Source organism: Stegostoma tigrinum, chromosome 15 (genome assembly GCF_030684315.1).
Source record: "Stegostoma tigrinum isolate sSteTig4 chromosome 15, sSteTig4.hap1, whole genome shotgun sequence".
NCBI lineage: Eukaryota > Metazoa > Chordata > Chondrichthyes > Orectolobiformes > Stegostomatidae > Stegostoma > Stegostoma tigrinum.
The window spans coordinates 26,503,553-26,517,872 of record NC_081368.1 but is presented as its reverse complement, the minus strand read 5'-3'; the positions used below and the strand labels follow the sequence as shown (position 1 = coordinate 26,517,872).

Here is a 14,320-nt window from a genome sequence, read left to right as displayed (position 1 = left end):
TATTTAGAAATTAAAATTCATTTTGGAGGAACTCAGAATGGTTCATAAAGCTGACCTAAACACTCCCATTTCTATTGGTGTTTAATAATGATTAGGGGGTGATGTGAATAATATTAAGAATAATATAAATCACTATTACAATGGCAAATTGAGAGCCTGTGTACAATAAAGAGATCGCATCATCACATCATCCTTTCCATCTGTCTAGTCTGTATTTCAAAAGGAGTTTTTCATGTAAAATCTTTTGATAATCGAACCGATCAAACAAATTATAAAACAAAGATTTTAAACACGATGAATAGAATGCAGTATTCTATATAGTGTTTCTTTTTTGTTCATCAAAAGTGTATGGAATCATAGAATCCCTATGATGTGGAAACAGCCTATTCAACCCATCGAGTCTACACCAACCCTCTGCAGAGTACCCACCCAGACCCACCCCATCCCTGTAGGTATATCCATAATGCTGTCAGAGAGGCAGTGCTCTAAGACATTTTTAAAGTGGTTTTGATGAAACTGAGTGATTTCTAGGTCATTTCAGAAGGCAGCCAACCAGATTGCTGTGGGTATGAAGGGCATAAGTGAACCAGATGGGTTTTTACAACATGTTTCATGTTCATCATTAGACTGAAGTTTGCTTAATTGAATTCCAATACTATTACCTGCAATGGTGGGATTCAAAGCACAGAGCATTATCAGGGTCTCTGGATTACTAGTCTAGCAACAATGTCAATACACCATCACTTCCCTGCATTTCAACACCCTTTGAAGCATTGAATGCTAATCCGTAATAATTTGCTGCAAAAAACAGATTCTCTATTTAGCTGTGCTTTTTTTGGAGTTTGTTTGAGGGCCTGGGGTCTGTCTAAAGACACACAGTTACTGAAGTTTCTGGCACTTTAACTAAGGTACCTGTCATAGTAATGGACCCCATTACCACTTAGAGGTGGCATGATCTCCTACTAGCCTCACAAAGCTGACTGGGTCAACATTAGTGAGTACTGGTAAGTGGAATCCTACATCCTTCGCATGCCTTTCAGGAATTTCTTGTGGACAAGGATCTTATAATCTTGACAGCTACATGGCTGAGGGATGATGACACCTTAACAGAAGCTTCTTCACCTCATTGTACTTTTCACTACTTGGCCTGCTGAAACATTTGCAATGGTATTATAGCTTTTGTATCTAAATCATTCCTTGGCCTTTCTCCCTTCATCTCTGGCAATTTCTCCTCTTTTGCTGTTTTCACCATGTTCTACAATATACATCTCTCACTTAAATCTGGGTTTTGTATCACCCTCCTGATATCACCCCAAATTTCTTACCAATATATCGTCTTGACTTTCCTTCTTCTGCCTCTCTACTGATATCTCAACTTCACTGATTTCAGCCATCTTCTCAGCTCTTCCTTGTCTCTATCCTCAAAGCTTAATATCATTGTTTCCCCCCAAAAACTCTCCCAAAATATAAACTCTTCTACTCATTTACATGGCCAACCATCTTGTGCAGACTTGCTACCGCTGTCAAAGGCCTTTGATTATTTCCTTGTATCATGTTCTATTCATAATCCCCTTCCACCACATAAGCCCATTACTTTCTGTGCCCAAATCTTGAAAAAAAATCTTTGCCGCAAGAAACTATCCATTGCACTCTCAAATTCCCAACTGTCTCATCTTTAACCTTTAATTCTTCAGGCCATTTCAGCAACTATTGGTTTTCCAAATCAAACTCCCTCAAACTTAGATGCATTTGCCCCCACTAGGACTATTTATTTTTCCTCACGTTAGTCACTACCCTCATACCTCTCTTCTCCATTCCTGTATGTCCAAGAAACATGGATTTGAAAGTACTTGGTAAACAATTCGTTCAACTATTCATTGCAGCACCTGGCTAGATCATTAACCGAATTATCAAGCAATGCTCTTTATCACTATATTTTCCAATTATAAACCTTAAGACAATGAGCTGTAGGTACTAAAGAAGGCCATGTGGCACATCAGATCTGCTCTTCCATTCAACGACATTGCAGCTGATCTGATAATCCTCAACTCCACATTCCTGCTGTCTGGCCCATAACCTTTGCTTTCTTTACTGATAAAAATTTGTCCCTATTAATCTTCAACACAACTTAATGGTTCAGTGTTGAGAGCCCTCCATCGTAAAGAATTCCTTAGATCACTACCTCAGAGAGAAGATCATTCTGCTCATCTCTATCATAAAGGGATAAACCTTTACTCTGAGATTATGCCCTCTCTTACAAAGGGAAATAATATCGCTGCATCTACCCTACCAAACCCCCTAAGCAACCTACTTGTTAAATTATATCTTATACATTCTTCATTCTTTGAAACTCCAAAGAGTACAAGCCCAAACTTCTCAACCTCTCCTCATAAGAAGACCGCTCCATATCCAGAATCAACCTTTAATCTCTTCTCTGGGCTGCCACCAAAAGAAAATGTTTTCTAGGTTAAAGGGAGCAAAGCTGTTCAAAGCATTCTCAGTGTGATCTGGCAAATGACTTGTATAGCTTTAATATGACTTCCTTATTTTTGTACTCCAAATTGGCCATTGAACTAAAGGCCAAAAGTTATTTGCCTTCCCTATTAGCCACTGAACTGTATGCAAGTTTTTCATGATTTACACATGAGGATCATCGAATCCCTCTGTGCTGCAGGTTTCTCCAATATCTCACCATATTTAGCTCTTCTATTCTTCTTGCCAAAGTGCATAACTTTACAGTTTTACACATTATATTCCATCTGTCAAGATTTTGCCCACTCATTTAACCGGGCTATATACCCATAGATTCTTTACGAGTTCCTTTTGACTCCATGCCTATTTTTATGTTATCCACACGTTTGTTTATAGTACATTCACTTTCATCATCCAAGTCATTAATAATTACTAATAATAAAAAAAGCAACTATCCAAAAAGCATCCAGTTAAAAAAAACTTAGTTTTCCTTCTGCAACGTTGACACTTCACCTCTATCTCCCCCACTCACCCCTCCAACAATAGGCTTAATGAGCTGTAGAATTTTCTGTTAAGATTGAGACACAGCTATACTATAACGTATTCTGCTGCATCTCCTGCTTCCTCCCTTCCTCTCATGCACTGACCTAACTGAACTTGAGATTCTACATTGTCCTATCCCTGAATTTGCATTTTCTATTCATTTCACTTTTATCTCCCTTCTGTTGTTCATCTTGTAGAAGAAACTCACCTTTACGCCTATGAGTCTAATCCTGCAAAACTGTTAAGACTCAGCTTCCATGGTAGCCAATATTATTAGCACTCATCTCTCCTCCAATGGTGTTTCTTGCCCTTCAGGTCAGCCATTAATTCCCATCTCTTCAAAATAAGAATCCTCGAGCCCTCCGTCCAAACAAATTACTGCCCCATCTTGAACCTCCCCTATACCACCTTAAATATGTTGACCTTTCCCAAATCCATGCCCACATATCACAGACCTTCTTGCTTGAATCACTACAATTGCATTTCCAGTCTCATTAAAGTGTCAACATAGCTCTTACCAAAATCACAATGAATCCTGATTGAAAGCAACAAAAATGAAAAATCCCACATCATTATTTCCAACCTGTGCACAATCTTTGGCATAATTGACTGAAATTCTTCTTCTGCACCTTTCCATCATTGGCTCTGAAGGGTAGGATAAGAAAGGAGCCAGAGAAATACGGTCCCATTGAATTAGACAAATATATACAATGGCTTCTTTTGTCACTCTGATGATTTATGTTTGGTATCACCAAGTATCTATTTTTAGTTTCACCTTCTTCCTATCTACTGCTTTCCCCCGGCAGCTTCATTTAAAATCGAGATGTCAACTTCCACATGAATGCTGGGTTTCTTGTCATTATATGGAAGCATCTTTACGTCTGAATCAAGAGGTCTGAGTTCAAGTCCCACGTGCTCCAGAAATGTATAATAACATCTCTGACCAGGCTGATTAGAAAATATGACCATATGAATGCTAATGGACGGTTCATCCAATGCATGATGAGAAGAAAATTCCTGCAATTAGTAAGACAAAAATTAAAAAGGCGGAAGCAAGTATTTCCTGGTCTTATCAGAAATGAGTTCCCTTGCGCCATGATTGCAATTCTCTCCTTGCCAACTTCCTGAGACTGGAATAGATTGTTGTCAATTTTGGTATTTATAGGTGAACCGGAAATTAACTTGCTACCACTCTTCCATGTCCTCACTAGCACTGCCTATTTCCACTTCTGTGGCACTGACCAACTACACCTCCCTCAATTCCTAAGCTGCTCAAACATTCATTCATTTTTTCAATACCTCTAAACTTAATTGTTCCAATGTGCTTCTAGTCAGCCTCCCATATTCTACCTAAAAATTGAAAGAACTATGGAACATAAATCAGAAACAAAAATAAAGATTGCTAGAAAAGCTCAGCAAATCTGGCAGCATCTGTGAAGAGAAATCAGAGTTAACATTTCAGGTCCGCTGACCCTTAATCAGAACTGCCCGTTTCACCTTTTATTTTCTGCGCACTAACCACACATTGGCTTCCCATCAAGTAAGGCCTCAATTCCAAATTTTTCATTGCACCAGTCTTTATGGTGGAAGACACCAGTAACATATCAGAACTTCAAGAGAGCCGGGGGCAGAGGTGAGGCAATGGCTATCTCTGAAAAGGAGGTGCTGGGGAAGCTGAAAATTCTCAAGATAGAAAAATCACCCAAACCAGATAGACTACACCTACTCTGAAGCAGATAGTTGTGGAGATTGTGAGGCAATTGTGGTGATCTTCCAGGATTCACTGGAGACAGGGAGAGTCCCAGAGAACTGGAAATTGGTTAATGTAACAACCAAATTTAAAAATGGAGGGAGGCAGAAGACAGAAAACTATAGGCCAATTAGCGTGACCTCAGTCATTGATAAGATTTTAGAGCCCATTGTTAGGGATGAGATTGTGAGTGCATGGAAGTGAATTGTAAAATAGGGCTGCCTCAGCATAGCTGCATCAAGGGGAGGTCATGCCTGGCAAATCAGTTATAATAGGTAAAGAGCAAGTTAGACAAAAGAGAGCCAGTGGATGTGATCGATTTGGATTTTCAGAGGGTATTTGACAAAGTGCCATACAGCAGGCTATTAAATAAGAGGCCACGGTGTTATGGGCAAGATACTGGCATAAATTGAGGTTTGGCAGACTGGCAGAAGGCAGACAGTAGGAATAAAGCGGTCTTTTTCAGGATGGCAGCTGGTTGCTAATGGAGTTCGACAGGGGACAGTATTGCAACCATAGCTATTCACATTATACATTCATGATCTGGACGAAAGAACTGAGGGCATTGCTGCTAGGTTTGTATGAGACACGAAGATAAGTCAAGGGACGGATGGTGTTGAAAAGGCAGAGAGACTGTAGAAGGACTTGGACAGGCTAGGAGAGTAGGCAAATAAGTGACAGATGGAACACAATGGGAGCACCATGAATAAAAGTGTGAGGTTATGCACGTTGGTCAGAAGCGTAAAGAAGTATAGGCTATTCTCTAAATGGGGAAAGGCTTTGGAAATCTATAGCACAAGGGACTGGGAGTCCAGGATTCTCTTAAGATAAGCACACAGGTTCAGTTGACAGTTAGGAAAGCAAATGAAACTTTAGTATTCATTTTGAAAACAGGGTGAATAACGTTGCCTTCACAATAGAATACTGGGATTCTGAGCTGAATCAATGCCCCTGATAGACACAAAAATGCTCATAAACATTAGAATCTGGCAATTATTCTTTTTTTCAGAGTTAAAGACAATTTGTTACTAAATTAACACAGCAAATATACTGAGTATTATGGAAATCATTTTTTCAAAAATTATGATGCAATATTAAAACAAGATTAAAAAGAATTGACAAAAAGATAAAAATATTTTTGCAATAGAAAAATCCTATTACGAACAGTGCTTATAATAATACATGGATTCGCACATTCTGTTAGAAATAGGATTCAGTTATGATACAGCTTTGCTTAAAATTCAGAAAAAGTGTTGTTAACACTTAAAGAGAAACCTACAGTTTTGAGCATTGTATATGATGTCAATACTTGCTGCAGAATGCACCCAGAATGTTAGTTGGAGGTCAATAATAATAAGACATTGGAATTGAAATTGACAACATGAACACGGTTATAAAGAAAGAGAAGCAAAGCAGAAGAAAAACCAAGTGAGAAAGAAGAAAAATGCATTCTTGGAACATAGATTGCAGGGCAGGAAAAACCAAAGCAAGTGTTGATAGAAAGACAGAAGCAAAGATAAACAGGATCGGGAATAAAAGAGGGAAAGACAGAATGGGAAGCAGTACAAATGATAAGATAAACAGAAATGATGAGAAAAGCAATTGGGAAAGGCAATAAATAACAAAATGGAATGAAAACCAGCTAAAACATAGTAGGATGAAAGGAAGTGACGGCGTCAACAAGCAAGAAGAGTAGGAATCAGAGAAAAACAAAGAACAGGAGCAGGTGATAAAACGGGTAGAGCTGCAATGAAAAATAATAGGGAAATAAAACAAAAGTGAGATTCGGGCATAAAGCAAATAGGAATAAACCTGAGAACAAAAACGACAAGAGAAAGTCAGAAAACCAAAAAGGAATAACGGATGCTAACAGTTTTCCAAATTATTTAAAAGATGTAACAAATGATTGGCTATTGAATTCTGTTTATATTTTGCTTCAGCGAGAACAAAATATCAGTGTAATGATTTCAGAAGTGATTGTAAAAACACCTTAGGAACAAAGGTGATTGAGAAAGATCTGTGCAACTGTAAAATTTCAGCAGGATTTTAATTCACCGGAGTTTGCTGGTTTTGCTTTTTTAAAGTCAATTAATTTAACAATTCTGGGTCTATGGAAAAAAATCGCGATTAATGTTTGTAATAACGTTACTTTACTGATACAGTCGAAGTAACAGAACTAAGCAGTGCACAGTTGGTGTTCGCGAGCCTGTGTGAACTTTCATCCTTCCGTTTCAGTGCTCCTCCCAGTTCTGTCCCTCCAGAGTATTTTTTAAAGCTTCATTTTCGCGAAGTTGTTTAATTTGCATCTCTATGTTCACGGGAAACAATCCAAGGTTCCTTTTTTAATCTACACATACATTGAAAGGTAGCAGCGGAGAGGTCTGGATCAGCATTCAAGTGGCAACTCGGGCCTTCTCTCGAATACAGGATCGGTTCGGCTTGATGCAAATGTGCATAAAATGATCAAAATGAAGATGTGATCGTACCTGCTAACCTATGCCCTAAGCCTAACTAACAATTCATAGGATCCCATTCGTCTGTTTTGCTTTATCTGTTCGTTATACCTCGACCCGTGAATCGACATCTCTGCCCTTTCCCTTTAAGCAGAATCTGATCTCACTGGACTGTTTAGACCCATGTCTAAAAATAAATTCGCACTGAGAAAATATTCGTGGCCTCAGGAAAATTAATATTTAATCCTCAATCTTCTAGGTATTAACAGTGTTGATTGAAGTGTGCCTTATTTCGATTGTTTGAAGATACCCTGTCCAAATACAGCAACTCAGAATATCTGTGTTTTCGCATAAAGGCTTTGCTTAAGACGTTCTGCACCGAGGCGGAGGGCGCTCGGGCGCCGGGACTTTTGGACTCGGGTGGTTGGGCTTGATACCAGAAACTGGGTGGGGATAGGCTCTCTCACACACAATTGCCCGTTGTAAAGGGTGAGCTGGATCCGAGACTAGGGATGAACCGCGGGGAAATGTCACCTGGATTTTCCGTGAATAATCACTGCATTTTCAGACAGACGAGCTGTCATCAAGCGTTCGAGTTAGGTTAACTTCTAGATCGCGTATGGTATTAAAAATGTCATTTCATACAACACTGCGCGATGAACTGGTCCCCTGAAAGTGCACTGTCGAATTGTTTGCGGTGCATTTTAAGTTGCGGGTGATTGCAACAATAGAAAACAGACACACGCATTCTCGAAAGAGAATAGGTATGAGTGAATTAGTTCCCCTGTGTTCGGCGCAGGAGCTATTCCTGGGAATGATCTATGTGGTACCTGGCTGTTTTCAATGACCTTGGGAGGTGTCTGCAGAGGATGGGCGTCTAATTAAGAAATCTTGTGAATGAAGCTCGGCTGATGTTGATGTGTGTGTGTGTGTGTGTGTGTGTGTCTGTTTGATATTCTCATCACAGCCTGTGATTCAGTCAGGGAGCTGATCACAAGAAGTGTACACTTTTGACGTCAGAACAGAGATTTATCACCACCCCATTTGGGCATCGCATTCACCGCATTCAATTCACCAAATCTAGTGTTTGATTAGCAATGTCAGCCACTGAATAAACCTGCAATCCAGAACAAAGATCCTTACCGATACAACGGATTAAAACCCAGACTACCAGCACCGAAACCAGAGCACAGGAGCCGGTAAGACTTAGTCCAGTTGCTGCCCTGTAATTAACATTGGAGGCTAAATGAAGAAATGTAAGATTTCAAACAAAACAGTGTTATATCTATTTCTTTTAAAAAAGTCTGTTAACTCTAGTTTAATTCCGAGGTTACATTAAAACATTAATAATGTGATGTATGATATAAGATTTGACAGCATTGATGTTTGCAAACCCTATCAGTGTTTGATATGAAGTATCGGTAAATTTAACGTACTTATGACGAATTGCATATGGATCCAACAATACCTCGTCATTATTGTACAGTAGAGTGTCTGTATGAAATGTAAGAGGCTTTTGAATTGTATGTTGAAATATGTTATGCTCTCTGCGTTTGAAAATCTAGACTGCTTTTCACATTGTTGGATAAAACTGCACTTTTTCGTGCAACCATTTAGTTTAAGCTAGGCTCCTGTCACTCTCTGTTGGCTCCCCTTCTCATAAACGCGTTTATAATGCACACTGTGGGGTCTAACTCCTTGCTACTGCTATGGGTGTTTATGTGAATTCACCTTTTCCACCAAGCAGTTGCTATGTCATCGTGTATTCTATTTAAACGAATATTCCTTGTTGTGGGAACAACTGTCAATAAATGTTTGCCGGTTCATACATAACCCGCTGCACCACAGGCTGAATTCTTGGCGAGTGAGTGTATTCTAGATGCCTTGTCCCTTTGTCTTTGAACTATCTGCGTTTGTTCTCTCTTGTCCTCAGATGATGCTTTCCATCCCTCCAGTGATGAACGGTCAGGCCCGAAACAGCTCGAAGCTGTCCCTAAGCTGGCTCTCAGACGACAGCAACTCCTCAGTCACAACCTCCGACCTGGCCACCGAGGCAGTCAATCCGTGGGACATCGCCCTGTGTGTGGTGGGCACTGTCATTTCCTGCGAGAATGCCATCGTGGTGGCTGTGATCTTCTACACGCCGACCCTCAGGACTCCAATGTTCATTCTAATCGGGAGCTTGGCGTTGGCGGATCTCCTTGGAGGAGTGGGCTTGATCCTCAATTTCATTTTCCTCTACTTGCTGAACTTCGAAGCCGCTCGACTGGTGTCGGCTGCGCTTCTGATAGCCTCCTTCTCGGCTTCAGTCTGCAGTTTGCTGGCCATCACCATGGACCGTTATTTGTCTCTGTATAACGCGCTGACATATCACACAGAGAGGACCACCACTTTCACTTACCTGGTGCTGTTCGCCATCTGGGTCACATGCATCAGCTTGGGATCACTGCCCGTCGTGGGCTGGAACTGCATAGAGGACGAGACGTCTTGCAGTGTTATCAAACCCATCACCAAAAACAACGCGGCTGTCCTCTCGGTCTCATTTCTGCTGATCTTCGCCCTGATGTTGCAACTGTACGTTCAAATCTGCAAGATCGCCTTCAGACACGCTCAGCAGATCGCTGTGCAGTACCATTTCGTGGCCACCTCCAGCACCTCGACCAGGAAGGGTATCTCCACGTTATCGGTCATCCTCGGCACTTTCGCTGCTTGCTGGATCCCCTTTGCAATCTACTGTCTGATTGCAGACTCCAGTTACCCATTGATTTACACCTATGTCACCGTGCTACCGGCGACTTGCAATTCAGTGATTAATCCTATAATTTATGCATACCGGAACCCTGACATCCAGAAGTCGCTCTGGGTAGCATGTTGTGGCTGTATCTCATCTAATTTCTCATTTAGACCAAGGTCGTCCAGTGACGTATAGTGTCTTCAGTTTCGTGGGATTTTATTCTTTCACACAATTATTATTTGTAATTTTTATTTTTTTACTGGAAGTTATTTTCAAAGAAAGACATGTTTTGGCCCGCTGTATAAAACATTTTCAACAAGGCAAAGTGTGCTTTTGAGAGCAGCTTTTTCTCACGTCAGTACATTCACGTTATTTGCGCCCCCAGCGGTTTCCAGTAGAATCGCGATGAGAAACTGTATTATTCCAGACGGGACAAATGCGAGGGTGTAAAAGTGTATTGATACAGAGACGCAACATTTCTACTGATGACATAGCCCTGTGTTGGGGGAGCATGTTATTTTATTCCCCCCAAAGTCTGCAACTTAGAGATAACTGGCCATGTTCAGGAAAGGGCAGATATTTTTGGAATGTTGTAAGGGTCACTTTGCACCGTCCCCGGGTTGTCCATGAACACCAATGGTGACTAGCCTCCAGTTTAAAGCACTATTGGTGCATGATGCACTTTAAACTATCTAAATTGAGGCCAGCGCTCTAAACGTCTTTAAATACCTATCTAGTCCATTGCAATAAAAAAGACATGATTTTATTTATGTAACTTTGATCTTTCGACCCGTCAATCTCACACCTACCCATCCGAAATTTATCATCAACTGAAGCTTGAAATTCCAACTGTGACGGGATCTTATTTTCTATTATGGAGATTTAAAATCCAATAGAAACTGCGTATTGTATTGGTCACAAGATTGTGAGTGTCAAATGGTTTACTGTATTTCCCAAGTGATCCCTGGGTATGATGTGAGCTGCTGCACTGAACATTATCCTGCAGCGGCGCAGCTTTCGTTGTAAAGCGCACCTTGGTCTTTTATTGCGGCTCATTTCTCGTGATCCTTAGTTCGAGTATCTTGACTGGTGCCAATACTTCAAATTGTGAAGTTTCTTGTCACCCTATTGGCGAAGCCCCTTGCCTTTTGGGGGGTGGGAGTTGACCAGAGCATCAAACCCAATCGAAATGGCAGTTTTAATAATTAATAAATTAGCACAGGGAAATTAATCCTGTGTTACACAATTTGATTACTCTCCGAAAATAGCCCGGAGAATTGAGATAGATCCTTTCCGAGGAGTCATCGTGCACTTTGTAATCCTGTCCGTTCATTGGTAGAGACAATTGTAAGGTTTCTTGAAACAGTTTCCTTCCCACCCCCATCCTTAAAACTGCACTTTATCGAACAAGAGTGATTTTTTAAAAAGAAAAATGCCACTTCCTGCACTGTCAAATGTCTGAGAAGCCTATTTATCTGCTGAGATGGATTTATTTTGTTATTGTTACATATGACTGTAAGCAGCGTTAACGACCTTTTTGCAAAGGGTAAATTGGACTAAAATAAACAATATTTTAGGAATCAATCTTTTGTCCTGTTTTGCTCTGCTGTCGGTTGTTTGCAAATGGGTAGCTGTCTGCATGATTGGAGGCCTGCGCATTGAGTTGCTGCTAACGACCTGCAATGCTGCTTTACAGCCCGCGTCTGACTCCAGGAGCCTTCATATACTTCGTCAAATTCTTGTTCCCGTCTCGGATTCTCTGCCTTCGTGGCCAAATCGCTAGGCCAAAGCCAGGCTGATAGGACAGCCCACCAGTTTGGCGTGTCAGGAATATATAAGGTATGACATTCGATGAGCAACCTCGACAATTTTGCGCAGTCAGTTCCGAATGGATAAATATTCCCGTTGGAAGACAGAGCCTCCCACTCTGGAACATGTTCATCCCCCTCTCCCCACCCCCACAATACTGACGTCAATTCAGCCTGGGCCGGGCACAGTGGGGTAACGCAGGCATATTTCAGATGTGAAGCCACATGAAAGGTACGCTTCCTGCACCCTTTCCGCATTGCAAATTAGTTGCGGACATTCCCTGAACCTTTCGATTTGCCACACCGTGATTCAGTGCCCACCACCGCCCCCTCTTGTCGTCAGTCATTTTCAGCCCAGACATCTTGAGATTTCTTCTTGTGCGTTGTTCGACTTTCAACTAAGGACGGAGAGATGAAATATGTATGATTCTATAATGGATATCGCAGCTTTCGACAGAGGTCATTTATTTTATCAAATGCCAAGTGACATTTAAAATAATTATGAGAGGATTAAGCAGGGAAGCGGTAGCGCAGTAGTATTGTTCCCATTCCAAAGTTCTGCAGCCAAAGGTTCGAATCTCACTATGGTGGAAATTAAGTCCAATATTAAAAACTGAAAATAGGAGCATTTCTACAGTAACTAACCTTGTGGAAGAGAAGAAAATGTGTACAGCAATATAATTGATTCTTAAATATCCTCAGGGCAATTAGGGATGAGCTGTTTTGGACTTGTATATTTTAGATAATTTATGAATAAAGTTTTTTGCCAAAAAAGGGGATGGGTAATGACTTACCAAGTGATAACCACACCCCATGAAGAAAAAAAATTTAGTTATATTAAAATTCAGTATTACATCACATAGATCATTGGGAAAGATTCTTTAGAGGATTTATGACCATCTGGAAGAGCATGGCTTGATTAAATGCAGTCAACACGGCTTTGTGAGGGGCAGGTCATGCCTCACAAACCTTATCGAGTTCTTTGAGGATGTGACTAGAAACGTTGATGAGGGTCAAGCTGTGGATGTGGTGTATATGGATTTCAGCAAGGCATTTGATAAGGTTCTCCATGGTAGGCTCATTCAGAAGGTCAGGAGGAATGGGATACAGGGGAACTTAGCTGTCTGGATACAGAATTGGCTGGCCAACAGAAGACAGCGAGTGGTAGTAGAAGGAAAATATTCTGCCTGGAAGTCAGTGGTGAGTGGTGTTCCACAGGGCTCTGTCCTTGGGCCTCTATTGTTTGTAATTTTTATTAATGACTTGGATGAGGGGATTGAAGGATGGGTCAGCAAGTTTGCAGACGACACAAAGGTTGGAGGTGTCGTTGACAGAATAGAGGGCTGTTGTAGACTGCAGCGGGACATTGACAGGATCGAGAGATGGGCTGAGAGGTGGCAGATGGAGTTCAACCTGGATAAATGCGAGGTGATGCATTTTGGAAGGTCGAATTTGAAAGCTGAGTACAGGATTAAGGATAGGATTCTTGGCAGTGTGGAGGAACAGAGGGATCTTGGTGTGCAGATACATAGATCCCTTAAAATGGCCACCCAAGTGGACAGGGTTGTTTCGAAAGCATATGGTGTTTTGTCTTTCATTAACAGGGGGATTGAGTTTAAGAGTCGTGAGATCTTGTTGCAGCTCTATAAAACTTTGGTTAGACCGCACTTGGAATACTGCGTCCAGTTCTGGTGGCCCTATTATAGGAAAGATGTGGATGCTTTGGAGAGGGTTCAGAGGAGGTTTCCCAGGATGCTGCCTGGACTGGAGGGCTTATCTTATGAAGAGAGGTTGACTGAGCTCGGACTTTTTTCATTGGAGAAGAGGAGGAGGAGAGGGGACCTAATTGAGGTATACAAGATAATAAGAGGCATAGATAGAGTTGATAGCCAGAGACTATTTCCTAGGGCAGAAATGGCTAACACGAGGGGTCATAGTTTTAAGCTGGTTGGAGGAAAGTACAGAGGGGATATCAGAGGCAGGTTCTTTACACAGAGAGTTGTGAGAGCATGGAATGCATTGCCAGCAGCAGTTGTGGAAGCAAGGTCATTGGGGACATTTAAGAGACTGCTAGACATGCATATGGTTACAGAAATTTGAGGGTGCATACATGAGGATCAATGGTCGGCACAACATCGTGGGCTGAAGGGCCTGTTCTGTGCTGTACTGTTCTATGTTCTATGTTCTATGTTCTATGACATGTCCATCATGGGCCTCCTGCAGTGCCACAATGATGCCACCCGAAGGTTGCAGGAACAGCAACTCATATTCCGCTTGGGAACCCTGCAGCCCAATGGTATCAATGTGGACTTCACCAGCTTCAAAATCTCCCATTCCCCCACCGCATCCCAAAACCAGCCCAGCTCATCCCCTCCCCCCACTGCACCACACAACCAGCCCAGCTCTTCCCCTCCACCCCACTGCATCCCAAAATCAGTCCAACCTGTCTCTGCCTCCCTAACCTGTTCTTCCTCTCACCCGTCCCTTCCTCCCACCCCAAGCCGCACCTCCATCTCCTACCTACTAACCTCATCCCACCTCCTTGACCTGTCCGTCTTCC

General features: G+C 41.6%; 1 protein-coding gene across 3 annotated transcripts; it reads left to right on the top strand.

Moving 5' to 3' along the window:
- The first annotated feature begins 7,319 nt into the window (after positions 1-7,319).
- Positions 7,320-11,536, top strand: LOC125458663 (G-protein coupled receptor 12-like). Of its 3 annotated transcripts, none has more exons than XM_048544097.2 (2): positions 7,320-8,417; positions 9,152-11,536. In XM_048544097.2, exon 2 carries the CDS (start codon positions 9,152-9,154, stop codon positions 10,145-10,147), a length of 996 nt encoding a protein of 331 aa, XP_048400054.1. In that variant the 5' UTR covers positions 7,320-8,417; the 3' UTR covers positions 10,148-11,536. The 3 variants fall into 3 exon arrangements, with proteins under 3 accessions (XP_048400054.1, XP_048400055.1, XP_048400056.1); XM_048544098.2 differs by having other exon boundaries at positions 7,320-8,474; XM_048544099.1 differs by lacking the exon at positions 7,320-8,417 and adding an exon at positions 8,687-8,723.
- The last annotated feature ends 2,784 nt before the right edge of the window (positions 11,537-14,320 follow it).

Excerpts from the sequence above, each read along its gene's own strand:
- LOC125458663 (XM_048544097.2), top strand. The coding sequence starts at position 9,152 with ATGATGCTTTCCATCCCTCCAGTGATGAACGGTCAGGCCCGAAACAGC.